Here is a 21,427-nt window from a genome sequence, read left to right as displayed (position 1 = left end):
CATGTAAATCATCCCCATTCACAGAGATTAAGGAATTTGCAAGAGGTCACTCAGTAACAAACAGTGGAGTCAGGATTTGAGGCCAAACCCTGTACAGACCATTAAGGATCACCTCATACACGTCTTGTAGGGTAACATGGAGACCATGCACTGCACGGTTCCCTGCCAAAAGTCGAAGGACTCAGTTTTACATTTTGAATTTTGACCACCGGGCTTTTCCAGCTTCACATATCCTGTTGCACCCTCCCTATAAATGTCAAAGATCAAAAGTTAGATTTATTTCCCTGCTCCTTTTACATCTGGTGATTTTCTCTGCACTCACTTCTTTATTAGTCAGCCATTCCCTAAATGCTTCATATTTTTCTTCCTTAGAGTTTGTCTTAGATTCTAATCCTAACAACTGCCATTATAATCTGGTGTGTCAGCACAGCACATGGGCTTGGGCTCCAACCTTAGCTCAGCCACTCACTAGTAGTTTGATAGGGGAAAATCACTTAGCTTCTCTGGGCCTCCATTCATTCGTTCATTTATTCCTTCACTCATTTATTCTGGGTTCCAGAAAATCGGGGAATAAAACGGGCAAGAATACCACCTCCACCCCCCATCCCCCGCCAGAGCTTACATTCTAGTGAAGACAGACAATAAACAAAGTAATTATAGCGTATATTCGGAAGTGAAAGTGCTATGGAGAAAAAGGAAGGAAGGGAATTCAGCAGTATGTAAAATTAGGACTAGCTATACCTTCATTACAGAACAAGGAGGATTAGACACACAAAAAGTGTAGGGCACAAAGTGAGTATTCAAAAGATGATGTCTTTAAAACTCACTGCCTCCTTCCTGCAGAAAGCTGACTCCCTGTTCCTGGTGATCTTGCAATGAACCTCATCATCCTGGCCCTGTTGCCCAGGCTCTCAGGAAAAAAGCTCAGAAGAGTTCTAGCTAGCATCAGGCAGAGGACCACAGGCCGCCTCATTTCCGGAGGCCCCAGTTCCCTGCTGAGGGTATCATTCATGTCCAGAGAACTGTGTTTCCAGCCTGGAGAGCGATGCAGGTCATCTCCTACTCCTCACAAGTGCACAGAAGCAACGTGCTACATCCTAACTTCTCTATGTGTGTGTATTTGTGTGCATACCCCAAGCACCCATGCTTCAATTCTTCCTTCTTTCATTAGGTGTTTCCCCCTGGAAGGCTCCTTAAAAATAAGTCTTTTGTTTATGAATGTTTGCTTGCCTACTGGAGAAGCATTTCAACTCTGCAGAAATCTTCCTGTGTTTGAGGACACTTGCGATTTACTAGACCCAAAAGGGTCAGCATGACCTTTAATCCTCTTGGAGTAATCTCTGTGAATACAATCACATTTATTAACACATCATGTGAAAATAGTTAAACAGTTTTCCGCTAATAAGGAGAGCGTGTTTTAGAAGGTCTGACTTAAAATGTGGTCTTGTGACATATTCAGGATTCCCTTTTAGAAGTCCCAAGGAGCCTTCAAAGTGACAGCCAGTGGCTTTCTGAGCCGCTAAATCTCAGAACAGAATTTCACTGCAGTTGAGAAATGTGTTCAACGTAGTCTGACTTAAAGGGCAGTTGGGTTCACAAAACTCGAGCTGAGCTCTTCTGACAGGTGCCTCAAAAAGACAGCAAGTTATGTCTGAGCAGCAGAAACTGTGGAACCCAAGAGGCCCAAAGGACTGCCAATAGGAAACACCTTCAGCACATCTTAGGCTGTGCAGAGGCAAAACCCAAGGGAGTTTCAAATATGAGCCCCTGGTTTGCTGTCGAACAGCTTGCCCTTTGGTGAGGAGCTGCAGGGTCTAATTTATTAAGCACAGGCTAATGATTGTCCCAAACAATGTGGAGGTTGGGGGAGAGACGGGCCAGGTTAGACAGCAACCAACAGGGAGCTAGACAGCAGCAGAGCCAGAATGATAGCCACTGTCACATCTAGGGAGTGGTTGGAGCTTTCCTATAAACGAGATGGCACCGTCACACCTTGCCAGAATGATAGGACCTCAAGAAAAAATATAAACTATTGTGAAATTCAGACCTTGGCCCTGATCAGGCTAAGCTTTTAAAAACTATGGTCTCCATCAACTTTCTTGTATTTTTGTTTCCCATCACCCAGTGGAATGCACATTAATGTACATTCAGGAGCCCATAGAGACGTCATCCAGAATTTTCCTTTGAAGCTAGATGCTCTAACAAATTCATTTAAAGATACTAATGTTGTTTTCTTCTTTCTTTGGTTGCTTCCATCCCTTTCCTTCCAGTGGGAAAACATTCATTGATTCTTCCCTTGTATCTTTTATTTTCAAAAAAGAAATCTAAAAGCATACGTAAGTGTATATGTAAGAAGTCCTCAGGAAGCTAGCATCTCTGAGTACAGCTAACCCCACTTAACTATTTTTTGTTACTGTCTTTGTTGTTTGGAAAAGGAACAATGCTTCCCATTGTATTATTTCCAAAGCCCAGCAATATCTTCAGTGGGAAATTAGGCTTACATTGCCTTCCAGGGAGGCAAGGAGCTATATGTAGTCGTCTTTCCAGAAGCTCCTCAGTCATGTCATGAAGCATCATGGATGCTCCCTGGGCATTAGCCATGCTGCATCTACACGCGAAATATTTGCCTTGTGCCTCCTTGTGTGGGCCACGGTTCCTCTGGTGACTTTTCTCCTTATCTTGTGTTCCTTTATTTACGCAGGTGTGAGCAATCCAAATAGCTGTTGTGTAAGAGAGACGGATTATTTTTCTAAGTAGGTACTATTTCCTGTCAGCCCTTTTTGCCTCAGCAATCAGGGAAAATGATTGTGCGTGTCCACAATGCAAGGCATGCTTTAGCTGAATTTATCGAATTTAAGAACTTGCAGATCCTCCAGAATATATTGAGGGAACCCCGGGGACATAACTTGTTAAATTTTATTTTGTTGCTCAACATTGGGAGTTCCAGAGTCAGACCAACCTGGATTCTAATCCTGACTCAGCAGTTTTCTAATCATGTGACTCTGGGGGAAATCATATAATCTCCCTGTGCCTCAGTGCCCTCATCTGTAAAATGGGGATACTATATTACAGGGCTATTGTAATAGGTGACTTCTATTTGTAAAGGGGTTGGAGCAGTCCTGAAACAATAATAATTCATTGACAGTTACCTGTTTTTATTATTAACACACACACACACACACACACACACAGTTCTTAATAAATATTTATTGACCCTGCTAAAAGGAGATTATATAGTAAAAAACACTACAGTGTCAGTTTATTCTCAGGAATAGAAAAACTATCCATACAAGATGTTGAAAAATAAAATTTTAAAGAGTCAATTGCTTTACCATCCCCTTCGCTGGTGATGTAAGCCCCCCAGAAATTGCAGTTTCTCAATGTGTCGAGACCTGGATAAATTGGTGACCTTGATATTGCTGCTTGCTTCCGAGGAATTTCCCAGCGGAGTCTAGGACTCACCTGCTGAAGGGGCAACATGTCTCCCAGCCCACCCCCCATCACTGTCAGCTCAGGCCAGTCCTGTTTGTTTGTTTGAAGATTTTATTTATTTATTTTAGAGATAGCGCACTGGGGGAGGAGCAGAGGGAGAGGGATGAGCGGACTCTGCACTGAGTGCAGAGCCCCATGCGGGGCTCCATCCCGGGACCCTGGGATCATGACCAAAATCAAGAGTACAATTCTTAACCCAGCTGAGCCACCCAGGTGCCCCTCAAGCCAGTTCTGTTAACTTCATGTTCTGCAAGAGGAATCTTGGGAGTTCACCGCCCAAACGATGTAACCACTCTCAGTAATCTGGGTTCTCTGTCTCTGATGGGAACACCCATTTATATACTGGGTCCTTATGCTTTTAAGACCTTACATCTAAGAAACCTCATCTTGGGGCGCCTGGGTAATTCAGTCTGTTAAGCATCTGACTTGGACTCAGGTCATGATCTCAGGGTCCTGGGATGGAGCCCTGCACTATGCTCTGTGCTCAGCAGGGAGTCTGCTTCTCCTTCTCCCTCTTCCTCTCCACCCCCACCCCTCCTCCTGCACGCTCACGTGCTCTCACTCTCTCTCAAATAAACAAAATCTTTAAAAATAATAATAAAAAAAAGAAACCTCATCTTATGGGAAGTTCCTTCCCTTCTCTGATTTCCTGCCAAGCAGGAGCTTTTCAGAGGTGAAAGGAAAAGGGGGTGGGTCCGAGCCCGGTACGAGAGCCACTGTCCTGTGAAATGGAAAGGAATCTTCCATTCGTGGGGGAAGGATGCCCTGTTAGAGGACACATTATGGAGACACCCCTAGCCCTAAGTAAACAGACCAGCTGCTTAGCACAGTTTCTGTAGTGATTTTTGCGCGTGTATGATTCCAAGGTTATTTTTGTTAACCATCTGACGAGTGTGCATCTTTTGATGTATTCCCATCAGGTTTTTCTGGACCTACCAGAACTTTCAGATTCTTTACCCAAACCCCAAAAATCTAAATGCTTGCTAAGTCATGCCCCACTCTTCCCCCTTTCCTCTCTCTAACATTTTGCCTAACCAGTTCCCAGGGGAAAAGCCTTTATGATGGGATTTCTCTGACTTCTGTTCCATTGTCCTTATGGTAATTTACTTTGAAGTAACTAAGTAAGAACTGTAGTACTCTAACGCTTGAGGGAGTGGATACTTAGCTGGGACATTCTTTAATATGTATCAACACCTTCTGCTTAGTGACCAGAGGAGTTCATTTGTTTTTGTTATTGTTGTTGTTGTTTCAGCTTGGGGTAAGAAATGATTAAAAATTAGTTCTAAAAAAATTAGTTCTGTTGCTGAAATCGGTGATTGTTAGAGGAAGTGTGATAGGACCCTCCATCTTGTAGCCCACCTATGTGCGGGTGGCCTCCAGCCCTGTGTCCTGTGACCTCCCCCCACCTCCCCACTTCCCCTAGGATCCTGCCCCCATGAGATTACAAAACCCACTGGTTTTGATTTTGGAGCATTGCTGACTTTCCTTTAGGATGGCCCTTTCGTGCAGGGTGCTGTTAATCAAAGCACTGGGGGTAGAGAGAAAGACCTTTCCCAGCTACACACAGTTTGCATAACTGTACTTCGCTGCTGAAGCATATTTTTTTTTTTTACTTGTTAAATTTGGTATGAGATTTACTTCTATAGTGAGAGTGAGTTTGAGCGCAGTGAGGAGTGCAACGTAAGTGGGAGCTCTAAGCACTAGAGACCTATGATTTTTGTAAAAGGAATCTGACATTTATTCTACCATCAGATTGGTTCAGAAGGAAAGGTTTCAAAAAAGCATAGATGCCCAAATCCCATCATCAGTAGTTCTGATTTAAATGATGTGGGGGGGTGGGCAGGTGTTGATAGGTCTCAAAAATCCACCAGGGAATTCTCATATGCAACCTGAGCTGAGAACCACTGGCTTGCACAGATCCACAGCATGCATCCCCCATCAATCCCCTTGCCTCGGGAGAGGTTTCCAGCCAGACCAGGGGTCTCGAATGTTTAGAAACACCTTGGAGGTACTTGCTGTCAGTCCAGAGGCCTCACAGGTCTCTAACTCAAGGACTCTGATTCAGAATGTCTAGAGAGGGGCCCAGGCAACTGTTGTAATCCAGCAGCCAGGAGTGGCTCATACAGGTGGTCCAGACTTTGGAAAGCTCCAAATGATATCCCAGACAGCCATGTTGCTCACCCATCAGCTCTAGTCAGGAAGTACAGAAATGTTTTGGATGGCTACCCGGAATCAAAGAGCATGCTCTCCCCACAAACTTCAGGACTTCATAACAGAAGAATGCAGTGTTAAACATAACTAATCTGCTTGTCCTTGAAAGCTCAATTCTTAACTTGGCATGCACCCTGATTTCTTTTCACGAGGCCTGAAACTGTACCCAAAACTGCCTGTGGATTTGCCTAAAAGAAGGTTTCTCTTGAAAGCAGCATCAGGGCGCCTGGGTGGCTCAGATGGTTAAGCGTCTGCCTTCGGCTCAGGTCATGATCCCAGGGTCCTGATCCCAAGTCCTGCATCTGGCTCCCTGCTCCTTGGGAGCCTGCTTCTCCCTCTGCTTCTCTCTCTTTCTGTCTCTCGTGAATAAATAAATAAAATGTTAAAAAAGAAAGAAAGAAAGAAAGCAGCATCAAGTTCTTGAGCACCCGTCAATCGTGTGTCTGGAACTGAAATGATTGCTAGGACATGTGGAAATCAGTCAGCGTCAGACCCTGCTGTCACAAAAAGGAGGTCTGATTGGATAGGTTAGACTCCTGTCCACGTAGCTAGAATGTAACCATAAATATGATCATTGCAATAGAAAGGAAGTGCTATGGGAGGGAGCAAAAGGGGGAAATGGTTCATGGGCCTTGGATGTTGCAAAGTGTCTCAGAGAAGAGGGTATCTGAGTTAGATCCCCATGGATAAGAAATTTCCCCTCTCCCTCATCCCAGAGGGACAGGAGATGAAAGGCAGTCTAGGCTAGAGAGACAGGTGGCATGAAGCAAAGGTTTGGAGCCATGCACATGCATGACAACTGTATGGAGGGTGCAGAGCGGCAAAGAATGTAAGAAAGGTAGTTTAAAGCCAGATGGAAATGGACTTCGGATGCTATGCTAAGGAGTTCGGAAGTTTTCATTAGGCAGCGTGAAGTCATCAAAGATATTTATACAAGGGTGTGACATGATTTCAGAATATGATTCTGATAACAAAGAAGTGAGTAGACTGCAGGGGGGAGAAAAACCAGGGGCAGGAAAGCCAATTAGGAAGCAATTGCAATTGTCCAGGAAAATGATGCTATACCACCACATTCCTAAAATAACGTGCTCATCATCCTGCTTCATTTTATTCCTCTTATTTCTGGGGCTAGAAAAATCACTTAGCCCTTCTGTGACTCAGAATCCCTCCCTATTAATAGAAGATGACAAAATACTTACCTTACCTCACATAGGGAGGTATGTGAGATGCTTATAATTGTAGCCAGGAAAGAGGGGACAATGTTACTCTAAATGCCAGTGGTATAATTCTGCTCCAGGAGAGAAACTGCCTTTTGCCTCTTACTTTTTGTTATAAAAATTCCAGCCTCAGAAGGCTTCTGGGTGGCTCAGTTGGTTATGCGTCTGACTCTTGATCTCAGCTCAGGTCTTGATCTCAGAGTCGTGAGTTCAAGCCCTGTCGTGAAGCCTACTTTAAAAAAAATTTCCAGCCCCACAGAAAAGCAGAAAGCTGAATGAAAGCATCAGAAACACTCCACGGAGGGAGGAGGCTGCAGAAGTTTCAGGTGCTCACCACCCAGGAAGTAGTATTTCTGATAAAAGGGTCCATCACCTTTACGGTGAAAATGCTACAGCAACATGTTTGGTTGCAAAAGTGACATTTTGTGAAGAAAGCCTGTCACCTCATTGTTTTTAATTACAAACAAGAGTGTAAGGAGTGTTACTCCTCTGGTTCCGATTGCAGCAGTGGGGGTGGGGAGCATCCGATGTTCAGAGATGGAGTTACACACGGTCACTTAAGTGGAGAGTTGGGATAAGACTTTCAGATTGTGTTCGCCTTCTGGGTCTTGGAGTCTGTCCTCAAAGCTAAGGGCACCTGGTCATGCCTTTTCCATCTGCCACCTGGCCCTTTCTCAGAACTAAATCTCCAATTCACCACCCTGGACCACACCGGAACTCTCTTTTCTCTTTGGAAAAGTAACACGGGCATCTATCGCAGAAAGCACTACAGACTGAAAATGCTTTAAATTTTGCCGAAATCACTTTGTCTTCTACCTTTTAAAAAATCCATGCTCAATATACCTGCGAGCTGATGCAAGGTATTCTGAGGGATAAAATGATAAATCACATGGGGACACTCCCCTCCACACATGGGATTGTGATGTAAGAGAGAATATTACAAAGGTAGCATCTGTCATGCTATGAGGACAGTTCAAAATTCTAGATCCAAAATGATGGTCATGCTAGATGACTGACGTGAGAGTCCATCCATCCAGAGTCCTTCTCTTTATATATGGCAACTAAGGGGTTACAGAGTGATAGAGTGAGGAGACATGCCAGGAACACATAAAGAGAAGATAATATATGCTACTTCCTGAGGTACCTTCACCTAAGTAATAAGTGATAAGTTCTCTCTAATGAAATACTTGCTCTGGTGTAGTAAATTATTCTAATTCATTTATTCTCTCTTAACATGAACTTCTTGGAAAGCTTACTGGTAAAATTCATCATGAAGAAATTGAGAGATTACAAATTATAGAAGAAGAAGAATTTTTAATCCTTACACAAATTAGATCATATTTTAAGGGCAGTTGAAATACCATAGTATCACAGTCTGCATTTACACCTGCTCGTCCATTAGTTGTTAGATTCCTTTACTACCAAGGCTCCAGGAAACATCTAGAAACATGGCAGTGCTGACAACAAAGAATCAGTTATAAAGGGAAAATAATAAAGATTTATCCATTTGTTACTAACGTAGCCATTTGATAATTTAATTTCTGTTTCAGTCTTCAAAGTTTACATTCACTTCTTTAAAAAAAATGTGTAAGCCACAGACTGGGAGAAAATATTTGCAAAAGACACATCTGGTAAAGGACTGTTACCTAACTCTTGAAACTCAGTGGTAAGAAAATGAACCAACCTGATTAAAAAATGGACCAAAGATCATAATGGACACCTGCCAAAGAAGATCTACAGATGGCATATGAAAAGATTCTTCACATCCAATGTCATCAGGGAAATGTGAGTTGAATCAACAATGAGATACCACTAGCAACCTATTAGAATGGCCCAAATCCAGAACACTGACAACACCAAAAGCTGGTGAGGATGTGGAACAACAGGAACTCTCATATATTGCTAGTGGGAATGCAAAATGGTGCAATCACTCTAGAAGACAGTTTGGCAACTTCTTAACAAAATTAGACATACTCTGGTTGTATGATTTGGCAATCACCCTCATTAGTATTTACTCAAAAAGTTGAAAACGTGTTCACACAAAAACCTGCACACGGATGTTTATAGGGGCTTTGTTCTAAATTTCCAAAACTTTGGAAGCAACCAAGATGTCCTCGAGTTGGTGGATGGATAAACAAACTGTGATTGATCCAATGGAATATTATTCAGCACTAAAAAGAAATGAACTATCAGGCTATGAAAGGACAGGGAAGAAACTTAGCATATTGCTAAGTGAAAGAAGCCCGTCTGAAAAGGCTACATAGTCTGTGATTCCAACTATAGGACACTCTTGAAAAGGCAAAACTATGGAGATAATAAAAAAATCAAGTGACTGCCCAAGGTTAGAGGGAGGGAGGGATGAACTGGAGGGACACGGGATTTTTACTGCCGTGAAACTATTGTGTATGATACTGCAATGGTGAATACATGTCATTGTACATTTGTCAAAATCCATACGCTGTATACCATCAAGAGTGAACCCTTACGTAAACTATGAACTTTGGGTGATAATGATGTGTCAATGTAAACTCATCAATTATGATGAATGTACCATGCTGGTGCTGGATGTGGTTAATGGGGAGGCTGTGTATGTGTGGGGGCGGGATATATGTGTGTGTGTGTGTGTGTGTGTGTGTGTGTGTGTGTGTGTGTGTGTATAAATCTCTGTGCTTCCTGGTCAGTTTTGCTATACACCTAAAGCTGCTCTAAAAAATAAAGTCTATTTTTAAAAAAACAACAACAGATATGCTACTGTCAGCAGACTTGGAACTACAGAATGTAGTTTTCCCGTGCATTGGATGAGAGCCCCCTTTCAAATGTCTGCACATGTTACCGAGTTTTTTCTTCTCTTAAAGAATAAAGCATTATTGAGTTATATATGGACAGGTGATAACTTGTGCATGGAATAAAATTCCAAAGGAAAGAAGGGATATACAGTAAAGGTAGGCTCTCCTAGCTACCTAGTTCTCCCTGGAGGCAGCCACTGTTAACTAGTTTCTGTGTAGCTGCCCAGAGAGCGTCTACGCATGTATAAGCATGTACATTTAGTAGTATTGATGTTCTCATTATAAAATTGTAGCAGACTAGTGCTCGCTTCGGCAGCACATATACAAAATTGTAGCAGACTAAACACACAGGGGTGCAGTTTGATTTCTTCACTGAACACATTTTGGAAATGGGTTCATATGAGAAAACATAGAGCTTCCTCATTCATGTTTATGGCTACATAGTATTCCATTGTGTGGGCATGCATCATTTATTTACCTGATCTTAACTATTGATGGATACTGAGGTTGTGCAGAGTCTTTTTTGCTATTGCAAGTAGTGACTGCAATGAATGCAGTCTTCTACACATTTATCCCCTTTACACGTGAGTATATCTGCAGGATAAATTCTTTTTTTTTTTAAGATTTTATTTATTTATTTGTCAGAGAGAGAGAGAGTAAACAAGCAAGGGAGGGGCAGAAGGAGAAGCGAGGGAGCCCACTGCGGGGCTCGACCCTAGGACCCCAGAATCATGACCTGAGTCGAAGGCAGACACTTAACCAACTGAGCCACCCAAGCGTCCCTCAATCACTGTTTTCGAACAGAAAACATGTAGAGGCACTGGATAATCCCAGAGCACATTTTTATACAAAACTCACTGATGCCTGACTTTTCCTTCTCGACTCATTATAAATCTCATGCTGTAATTAAAACTGCTCTCACTCCTTAGAATTGCTCAGGGTTAAGGAGCCCTGGTTTTTGTTTAGTTTTAATCCCAGAAGGGCTGTTTGTCTTAAACTCTGCCTCAGCCATTATTATCTATGCAAACCTTCTAAGGAATTTTAACTCATTAAAATAACAGCCTTAATATACTCTCCAGGCATTCACAGTACCCGCCTCCTGCTCAGGTGGAAAGAGTGATACCACCAGATATCTAAGAGCATTCATCCTCACCCCCAGTCCCCTTCATGAGAGATGATCTGACCCATTAAACAGAGGAGTGAAAAAGTCCCTTGACTTCTCTTTCTCAGTCTGGGAAAGACTTGTGACACCGAAGTGCCTTGTTTACAATCCCCATGTACCACATTGCTCTTGGCAGCTGATGCTGTTTAGCTGCTGATTAAAAGACACATATTTTACACAAAACAATATCCTGAGTCAAAGGGATTTTGAATATCACTTTGAACTGGCTTTATCACGAGTACATAGGAGGAAGTCGCTGTAAGTGAGATGGGAGGCGAGGACGCCGTGAAGGTAGAAGATACCATCAGAGATAATAAAACGGCGGTCAGGAAGTGGGTCCAGTAGACAGCAGGGTGGATATAGAAAGGCCACTGTCTGGTGTCCTGGTTCTCCACACCAAGCTGGGCAGAAGCAGTCAATCTGAGAAAAGAGCTACTATATCCAATCCTATTTCGGTGAGAAAAAAAACTCACTTAGAGGAAAGTTAGATGAGATTTAGGAAACATATTCTCAACCCAGAGACATTTCACTGGAGCAGCTCTAGTTAACCTTAACAGGGATTATAGATCTCCATTCATCATTCTAACCGGGAAGAAAACAGACTGTAGGCAGGAGGCCAGATTGGAGATACAACATGTGATTTTTAAAAAACTCATTGTCTTAGTCAAATTATCTAAAAAATAAGACCTGAGGCAAAGATCTCTTGCTAAGACTGTGTTGGAAGGTGCAATCCCAAGGCTTCAAAAAATGAGAGAAAGAGAGAGAAAGCCAGGAAGGAAGGAATGCAGATACCAGGTGGTGTGTTAAGGAACTGGTAATACTTCAGGAAGAAATTTGCGAATTTCCTTGCTTGTCCTACAAGTTACACCAGGAGGGAGATGGTGCTGAGCTGCCTGGAAGATGTGGGAGGGGATTGGCCATCCATTAAGGTCCAAGAGCCTCGTCAGCTCAGACCTGGGTCCTGGAGCCCCTGGCTACTGATGCAGCAGGTGAGATGTGGTCTTTCCAAAGCTGCACCCTCAGGAGTCTGTCCATTCAGGAGGAGGCCGAGGCCCAGGGATCACGTGGGGCTGGGGGGATGTTGAAAGGCACAAAAATTAGTCCAGTATGGTCGTGTTTTAAAATTACAAAAGATAATTTTAAAGCATTTTAGGATTCAAGAATTAGTGCTTTCGTGAAGGTTAAGATGAACGACTTTCAGATAAATGAGTCATCAAATCATAATGAGTATAGGGGTAGAAATTCTATTATTGGGATTTATGATTGATGAAATGTTTTTTATGGCTATTCAGATTGGTTTCTGGACTGAGTTTACTCATTCTTAGTCAGATGATTTGTATTATAACGTTAAATTTTAAAGGAGTGTTCATTAATTTTAAAACTGCTAACCTCAATGCTTTGTTTCCAAATAGTATGTAATTTGTGCTCGGGAATATATTTCGATTTCTAGATGTATATTTTACCAAAACTTCTAATGCACCAAGGAAAAAGGTGACAAATTCTTTCTGCACATTTCTGTGCTCACAACAAGGTCCTGTAGCATGGGTCTAGGGTAGGGAGGGCAGATGGCAGTGACCGAGGACTCTCTTAAGAGTCTGTCAGTGAAGTGAGTTTCATACACCTAAAAATAAAATAACAATTACTTATCTTAGCATTTACATCCAGATGACACTTGGGAATTTATGTAGAAGTAACAGGAGGGCCTCCATGAAGCCTTCTGAAAAACAGTGTATCAAACTGTGTTCTCTTGAATCCTTGGGATTCTAGAAACTTATTTCCGTTATCCAAGTGAAACAGCCATGGTTGGTGACATCCCAATACATACAGCAAGAAGCTAACTTGTTACGGGGAGTAACACATGGACACTGTCTTTATGTCCTTTTCACGCCCCCACCACCAAAAGCCCCACCAAGAACAGTTTTGTGTTCTCCTGCTTAATGCCTATTTTATCTGAATGTAAATCTCCCTCTAGCTTACCTATAGGCATTTGCCAATCCCTTATGAGGTCAGGAGCTTGCACTGTGACACATAGGAAGAATATTTATGTACTTACTTCATATCCTGCAGGACAAAAAAGACAGCATGAGAAATTCGTTGCCACTAATTGTATGTAGCTTATTACTTTATCTTTAGAAGGTTTAATGTCAAAACTTGGAGGAGAGGATGAATTGTCCAATCTGGGCCAGAGCCTGAGTTTTCTACTCTCCCCGGAGTTCCGATGTCTGAGAAGAAGCCGTGTGGATGTGGGTTTGCATGTTAGCACCTGAAAGCAGGCGCAGCCCCCACTCTGGAATGAACGTACTCTTCCAAAGGCTTCATTTCCAGAGGGTGGTGGAAGGAACAACAGAGACAGCGATGTGCCCACACACACAGCCATCTGCCGTTCCAACCACATGTCTCTGCCCCGTTTCCTGCAAGTGATTCATCTATTCTTTTTCTCCTTCTTCCAAGATAACTGTGTAGGCATTTAAGGAGGGGAAAGTCATTAAGAAAAGTGGAATCCGGAGTTCTTAGGCTGAGATAGAGCCGATTAAACAGTCTGGAATTTCACAGAGCAAGCAGTGCGGGCGTGAACTCTGGATCTGCTCTCTCCCACTGGTGCATCATTTCGTAAGAGCTTATCACCACCCATCATGAACAGGTCAACAGAAGTGCCTGCGTGTAAACTAGGAGCACGGGAGCTGCCAGCAAGCAGAAAAGAAGGGCAGAAGTCAGGAGAAAGAAGTGGGGTTTTTCTAACTAGAGACGCTGCTCATCTTACCCACTGTCATCCATGGCTTCAGTCTCAAATTTTTGCGATTTTTCCACCAATGAATTGGATCTTTGTGACTTTCTTAAAGTTTTTATTTTAATTCCAGTTAGTTAACATACAGTGTAATATTAGTTTCAGGGGTACAGTATGGTTATTGAACACTTCCACACAGCACCCAGTCCTCACCACAGCAAGTGCACTCTTTGAAACAATGTGGACGTTTCATGAGTTTGTGTGCCATCCTTGTGCAGGGGCCACGCTAATCTTTCCTGTACGGGTCCAATTTTAGTGTATGTGCTGCTGCAGTGAGCACTGTGACTTTTTTTTTTTTTTTATTTTTTAACACCGTGACTTTTTAAATAGGTCGATTTAAAAACTGCCTCCATGACATGCTTTAAAGGATACCCTGACCAATAGCCAGAGACGGTGATTATGGCCACGTCCTTGACATTAACAGGTATTGGTGGCCACATGCTGTGTAGGAAGGGGATGGTGCATCCAAAAAGAGGTGGTCCATAGATATTTGCTGAGTTGCATCAGATTGGAGGTTCAAATCCTGGCTCTGCTTCTAGCTTCTAGGACATTAGGCAAGTTGCTAAACCTCTGGGAATCTCAGGTGGCTCCCATGTACGCTGAGGGATGAAGAAACCTGCTTCATAGGGTAGGGTAAGGACTAAAGAGGGTAAGGTATGTAAAGTCCTGTGTGGTCCTCACAACAAGGTAGATATGTAAATATCAGATGCAGCGGAAAACTCCTTGTCATTTCACTTCAATTTCTGCCACATCCTACACCTTACAGCTAGCAAGGGAAAGAACTCAAAGGAGGAGTAGGGAACTCTGGCCAATTCCAGTGAGGCTTTACCCATCAGGAAAGGCACTTTCCAATGTGGCACTTGCCAGTAGGACTGCATGGGACATCATTTCCTTGTTAATGGAAGACATGGGGAAGAAGGAGGGAAGCAGAGAGACAAGCAGAGCCTGATCACACCTTCCTCCCAACTGTCAAGAGCCACTACATCCCCTGTGGCAAGTGGAAGGCCCAAGGAATGAGGAATTCTATTGCTGAGTAGAATATACAGATCCCAGATGAGATCCAGTTCTTAAAGATGTTAGCATAATGCCTCCATTTTCTTATCTGTATAATGGGTGTTATAATAGCACTTACATCTTGGGTGGTTGTGGAGATGAAATAAGATAGTCTATGTGAAGGATCGAGCATAGAAGCCCAGGACAGTCAGCACACAAATGTTAGCGACTGTTAATATTTTGTGGTTTTTGTCAATATATGGAATTGTTAACAATTACTTCATTCATTACCTTATCAGTTGATCGATTTGGATTTAATAAATACTTGTTCACCCCATTTATTTATCATCAAATATTTATTGAGCTCTTACAGTGTGCTGGTACTATGCTGGGCTCAGGAGATGCCAAGACTCATTTGGCAAGAAATTTGAAGGCTAGTTGGGAGAGAGATGGGTAAAGAAAAACAGGACAAGACAAAGTGTATTAAGTGTCACAACAGAGAGTTGTATAAGGTGCTCCTGGAACCCAGAGAAGCCAGGAAGGGCTTCACACAGAAGATGCTCTTTGAACTGGATCCTGAAAGATGAGCAGCCTGAGGAGTTTGGGCTGTGAATTTCAGGTTGCAAAAAGGGCACAAACTTCCAGTTATAAAATAAATAAGTCATGGGGAGATCATGTACAGCATGATGACCCCAGTTAATAATACTGTATTGTATATTTGAAAGTTGCTGAGAGAGGGGCGCCTGGGTGGCTCAGTCAGTTAAGCATCTGCCTTTGGCTCAGGTCAAGATCCCAGGGTCCTGGAATCGAGTCCCCCATCGGGCTCCCCGCTCAGCGGGAAGCCTGCATCTCCCGCTGCCTACAGCTCCCCCTGCTTGTGCTCTCTCTCTTTCAAATAAATAAAATCTTAAAAAAAAAAAAAAAAAGATGCGGAGAGTTAAAAAAAAGTAAAAAAAAAAAAAAAAAAAAAAAAAGACGGGACCTAAGTCATGAAAACAAAAGGGCTAGGGGCCACAAGGACTTTGGTGTGGGTGGTGCCCCACCATCTGCCTGGTGTCCTGCCCTGATTCCGGCTCGACCTTCGGCCGCAGGGCCCCACCTGCAGCGCAGCCCCAGCCCAGGTACTGGGCCCAAGCCTGCTCGTGGGCGGAGGAAACGCAAGTCCACCTCGCTCGTTCCCTGGTCAGCTGGGCTTTGTTTGGAGTCTGTTCTGAGCTCCTGCTTCATTACGGCTGTGAGGTGCCCACCTTATTCCTATTCCAGGCTCACCCTGCTATTCCAGTCCTACCAACTGAGTTTGTCTCAGTCATTCCTCCATATTTCGCCTCCAAGTTTCTCTAAAACCGGAATTCTGCCTTTTCTTTTCAGAACTCCCCCGCGCTTGGGGGTCTCTTCTCAAGCCCTGTCCTTGGCCTTGGGGCTCACTACGGGCCGTTTGGTCCATCGATGGCAATTGCCCGCCAGATTCCTCCTCTTGACATTCCTTGGGGTGGCCTGCCAGTGGCCTCCAAATGGCTGACCTGCCTCTTCCCTGCCCAAACAAAAACTGTTTCAACGGCCTGGTGGAACTGCCCTCAGAACCTTCCCATCCACGAAACTGGTTTGGCTCACCATTGAGTGAATTCCCAATCCCACGACTAGGGCCAATGATCAATGTGTTACCTCGGTATTAGAAGTACCACCACACATCGGCTTTTGAGGACACAGGTATGCCATAAGCTCTTGTAAATTCCCTGTAAGAATTTGGACTTGCACAAGGCATCCAACAGAAACGATCAGAATATACGCTGCCAGTGAGCCTTGACTTTGTGGGCCCAGGCCCGCCCATACTGCTGAGCCCTTCATGGTGTTATGTCATCTTCCTTGACACTGGTCAGGGGATTAGGACACCAGCCATATGCTACCAGCCATCACTTCTCCAAAAACAAACTTGGGAATAAAGTCACGAGAAGAAATGAGGACCATTTGGAAATTGGAGAACCCACACGTTCTCTGGGGGTTTTTATGTTTTGTCTTTTTCCCAACTGGAGAGCATTTTAGAGAGATGCTCTAAATTTCTATGTGCATAGAAATATTCAGTGAGTCATGCCTAGTGTTGTAGGTCTATTCCGGTGCGTGGGGTTTCCAGAACAATTACATAAGCGTTAGCATAGCCAGGAACTTTTGACATTTGTGGCAGCTTAATGGAGTTCTTTTCATCATTGCAAATATCCTAATTGTTGTTTCCTTAAATTTAAAATGCATAAAACTGGTGAAGTAGTATAAATTGATTTTGAGGCATTTCTATCAAATATGCTTTGTTGGCAAAGAGACTGAAGAAAATTTATTTGAAATGAAATACAGGTGATCAAGCTGTAACAAATACAGTAATCATCTAGCAGAAATTGCCTTGGAGCCTAAATTGTACATGAGACAGTGTTCTTTTCCTTCTCCCATCCATCAGAATTTCCCTTATAATCTGGGTGTCCGTAGCATATTGTTTACTTAGCATTAAATGTGGGAGCTATTCAATAATACGGCTTTGAAAATGCTGGGCTTCTGAAAGCTACTGGAACGCACCAAAACTTTGCTTTTATTTTTCAGAAGATTGCCCAGGAATGGGGTATTTCAAGTACCACTAATATGTTTGTGGAAATGCTAGTTACCTTTGTTTGTTTGTTTGAAGATACTAAAGTTCCAACGTATCTTCCAATAAGAGAAACTAGAGAAAGATCCAACTAGAGCTATTATCAATTCGTCTTTTCCATCTCAAAAGTGAGCCTCCCCAAATCCAGGGCTTAGGGCCTTTCTAGGGACAGGGAAGTCCTTAGTTCTTGTAGATGTTGCGTGTCTTGCATGCACAACTTCCTACTGGCTTATTTTCCTGCAGATAAGAGGTTGTAGTTATGGGTGTCACTGTATTTATTTATTGGTCCAAAAGACTGGTACAAAGGACAGGCAGGCAGAGAGGGCACTGACTCAACCAAGGTTGCCATCTGCCTGTCCCTTTGGAAGGGATAGAACAGCCCATCGAGTCCAACTCTGCACACCCAAGTGCTGTTGGATTCTTTCCACATGACCACAAGCACTTGAATACCCTTCGTCTGTAGCAAAGCCTGTAGGTGCAGAGCACTCTGGGAATCCCCATAGGTGAGGCTGTGTGAACTACGTGGGCTGTGGTTGCAGAGATGAGAATGTAAATGGGATCACAAATATAGTAAGTATGCTTGTGACATATAGTCATCATGCAGTTTGCTTGTTGATGTTGGACTACTACGTGCCATCCAGGACTGTTTCTAAGAATCTACTGAACATGTATCCCCGGGGCTTAGGAGATAAGATGAAAAGAGGAATTTGGTGTCCTTGCCAAGATTTCTAGATAATGGGGAGGATTTTTTTTTTTAGGAGGAAATGATATTCATTCCAGGGTTGGGAGGGTGAAGTGAGAAGAAGACAGCCTTAGCCAATAAGAAAATGCTGCCAAAACCGAGGCTGACTCAGAATGTACCCTCTAGAGCAACAGAAAAGAGGTGAGGGAAGCTGTCTTACTCTGTTTCACTGAAAATCTCCTCATCCTACTGTTCATATTCCTGGCTTTCCACATCTGTAGTCACCAGGTCCAACTAGCTCTGTCTTCTCTGAGTCTGGAATCCATCTTCCCCTTCTCCATTTCTCCAGCCACTGAGTTCAATTTGTCACCATCTTTTACCTGAATTCCTGTGGTAGTCTCCTAACTGGTCTTCCTGCTTTCTACCCTCCCCCAACAAGGGGCTGGTGGCTATTTGGTCAGGTGGCTATTTGTGGGTGAGTAGAGGGCTCAGGGCACCTAGATTTAACAATCTCATCACACTTTCCAGTGAGGGAGATGTAATCCTTCAAAAGGAAATAAAAATGGAGTAGATAGGGGCGCCTGGATGGCTCGGTCAGTTAAGCGTCTGCCTCCTGCTCAGGTCATGATCCCGGGGCCCTGGGATTGAGTTCCGCATCAGGCTCCCTGCTCAGCGAGGAGTCTGCTTCTTCATCTCCCTCTCCCCTTGTTCATGCTCTTTCTCTCTATCTCTCAAATAAATAAATAAAATTTTTTAAAAAAATTTTTTTAAATGGAGTAGATAATGAATGTTCAAAAATCAGCATGTGCCCACTATATGTTGATTATAGAAAGGGCACCCAAGTGCAATGGTATATATTACCATTGGTATATATTACCATATACAATATATATACCAATGGTATATATTACCATCCCTTTGTTAACTAGCTTGTTAACTTATCTGTCTTCCCCAATAGATGCTAAAGTCATTGAAGGAAGAACCATGTCTTACTCATTTTTGTATGGCCTGGCCTCCCACAGATACACACGGTAAATATTCATTGTACATTGTACGAAAGAATGAATCAATGTCCGTTTAAATGAAAGTTTTGTTTTTGTCTAGTCTATAAGCTTCTGGAATTACTTTATGATCCCCTAGCCTTCAGTGATCCTTCTTCCTGACCTAACCTGCTCAACACTGAACTCAGTAGTACTCAGTCCACTCACCCTCTGGGTGCTCCCAAAGAGAGAGAGAGAGAGAACCAAGAGACTACATGTCAAATACAAGATTCTTTCTGCTCCCATTCAGCCATCTTTTCTGTCACCATTTGATCTTCAGGAACTCCTAACATGCATTTGTTCCTGGGATGCTTAGGAATTCTTGATAAGCTGATCTCTAACTATCTTACTTGACATTATACAATGAATGGAAAGAATGTGTTTTGAAATCAAACAGATGTAGGTTCCAAGATGAACCTACCAATTACTAGCTTTGTGACCCTGGATACTTTTTTTTAACTGCTCTGGATCTTGGGTTACACGTATGTTCACTGAAGATACTACAAGGGTAAATGAAATAATGTATGCAAAAACACTTGTCAAAATGCTTGTCATGTGACAGGTGTTCAGTGAACATCAGCTCCATTCTGCTTTGGTGGCTTACAGTGACAGAGGCATGAGAGAAATCTGCAGTGTTAGAGTAGGTAATTTGAACTGAAAGGAAAAAGAGAGAAAAGCCGAATGAACATAATGATTTGCTCTGTCATGAATCAAACTCAATTATTAGCTTCTCACCAAACTATATACAACATACCAAAGTTTAAAAAATATTTAGGGTGCCTGGGTGGTTCAGTCGGTTGAGCGTCCGACTCTTGCTTTGGGCTCAGGTCATGATCTCATGGATCATGGGATCGAGCCCCGCGTTGGGCTCTGCACTCAACATGGAGTCTGCTTCAGATTCTCTCTACCTCACCCTCCCACTCTTTCTCTCTCTCAGATAAATAAATAAAATCTTTTTAAAAAAATTTAAGTGGGTTTAAGGGAGAAACAAGCCCATATATATTTCTTTTTTTTTTTTTTAAAGATTTTATTTATTTATTTGACAGAGAGAGAGACAGCGAGAGAGGGAACACAAGCAGGGGGAGTGGGAGAGGGAGAAGCAGGCTTCCTGCAGAGCGGGGAGCCCGATGCGGGGCTCGATCCCAGGACCCCGGGATCATGACCTGAGCCGAAGGCAGTCGCTTAACCGACTGAGCCACCCAGGCGCCCCTGCCCATATATATTTCTAAAACAACAGAATTAGATATTCCACAAACTGGAACCTGCACAGGCATAACATTGGAAGAGATTTCTTCTCTAAAGTTGTGGCGTTGTTTTGTTCCACGGGGACGAAGTCCTGAGTGTATTATAAGTTGCCAGCTGCTACCAGCAGAGAGGTCACTCATATGGAAACCCCAAGACAGAACTGATCTAGGATTGGAGAGTCAGCAAGCATTCAAATGAGCACGTTGCCTGGGGGGTGGGTGTGGGGGAGGGGGCTCTGCTCATTAACTTTTTTCCACTCCTCTGGAATGCTCAATTTCTTTTTTATTTATCTCATCAATAAAAGAACACGTTAAATTAGGTATGGTATAATTAATTATGTGATGTAATAAAAATTATAGTGAGGTTGGTTCTAGAAAAAGGAATTAAACATTGACAATGACTGTATTTTTGTTTTCTCTTCTCACTGAAGAAATCACAAAAAACTCAAGGTACTGCAGTAAAAAGATAATTTGAGTTTCTCTCTAATTAGATAATAATAATAATTTAAAAAAACGTGTTGACCTGAGGAGACATAAAATCAACTCGACAGCTCAAAAGGAGGGCGTGATCCCCACTTCTGTCTCCAGTCTCACTCCTCTTGCCCACTCTTCTTGTTCTCCCAGATTCTAAGCTGCTCACACGCGGCAGAGTGTGCGTATGCTCTCCTGGTGTGGGAACGGTGAGTGTGCTAATTCATGGTTTGGAGGCGAGAGAAGGTACGAGGTAGAGCTGGAAGACGGTGAGCTACAAATAGTGTGAGCCACCTCCACACCTCGTGCTGCAGAACTACACCACTTCTTTCCCTGCCAAAGGGGAGCCATGGTGCTACAGTAGCCTGAGGACAGAGAGGCTTGTTTTTTCTTTGGAGAAGGACTCTTCCCTGATAGGAGAAATGACTATCAATCATGGTGCCTCCCCTTAACCTGGCCAAGGGGAGGATGCATACATGATTGAAAGCAGGTCTATCAGATGCTCTTGACCTGGAATTCTGATGTCAAGAGAAAAGGCACAAAAACTCGAATGGTCCCAGATCATTTACTCTGGTAACAGCGGCCAAAGAAAACTGCATTATTCCGAACACCGGAATTCCCAGAGCTTCCCTGACACTTTTATGAAGAAGATCCTCAGCTTCTCCTGTTCTGTGAGCTACTCTCTATCCTTCTAATAAATTCATTTGTTTATTTACGA

General features: G+C 43.1%; 1 protein-coding gene and 1 non-coding gene across 2 annotated transcripts in view; one reads left to right on the top strand and one right to left on the bottom strand.

Annotated features, from left to right (window-relative positions):
* The window catches only part of LOC112831071 (uncharacterized), a 24,475-nt gene extending 3,048 nt beyond the window's left edge, over positions 1 to 21,427 (top strand). Inside the window, exons 3-6 of the mRNA XM_073900881.1 lie at positions 16,015 to 17,842; positions 18,031 to 18,155; positions 18,913 to 18,985; positions 20,863 to 21,427. Coding sequence (XP_073756982.1) covers positions 16,015 to 16,263 — 249 coding nt within the window. The 3' untranslated portion in view covers positions 16,264 to 17,842; positions 18,031 to 18,155; positions 18,913 to 18,985; positions 20,863 to 21,427. The remainder of the gene's footprint in view (positions 1 to 16,014; positions 17,843 to 18,030; positions 18,156 to 18,912; positions 18,986 to 20,862) is intronic.
* LOC112832114 (U6 spliceosomal RNA) lies at positions 13,827 to 13,933 on the bottom strand. Its single transcript, XR_003210316.1, has one exon. It is a non-coding gene; the product is annotated as a U6 spliceosomal RNA (small nuclear RNA).

This window comes from Callorhinus ursinus, unplaced genomic scaffold, assembly GCF_003265705.2.
Source record: "Callorhinus ursinus isolate GAN/ISIS: 27379988/994484 unplaced genomic scaffold, GSC_fseal_2.0 scaffold14, whole genome shotgun sequence".
NCBI lineage: Eukaryota > Metazoa > Chordata > Mammalia > Carnivora > Otariidae > Callorhinus > Callorhinus ursinus.
This window is presented reverse-complemented; position numbering and strand designations above follow the sequence as displayed.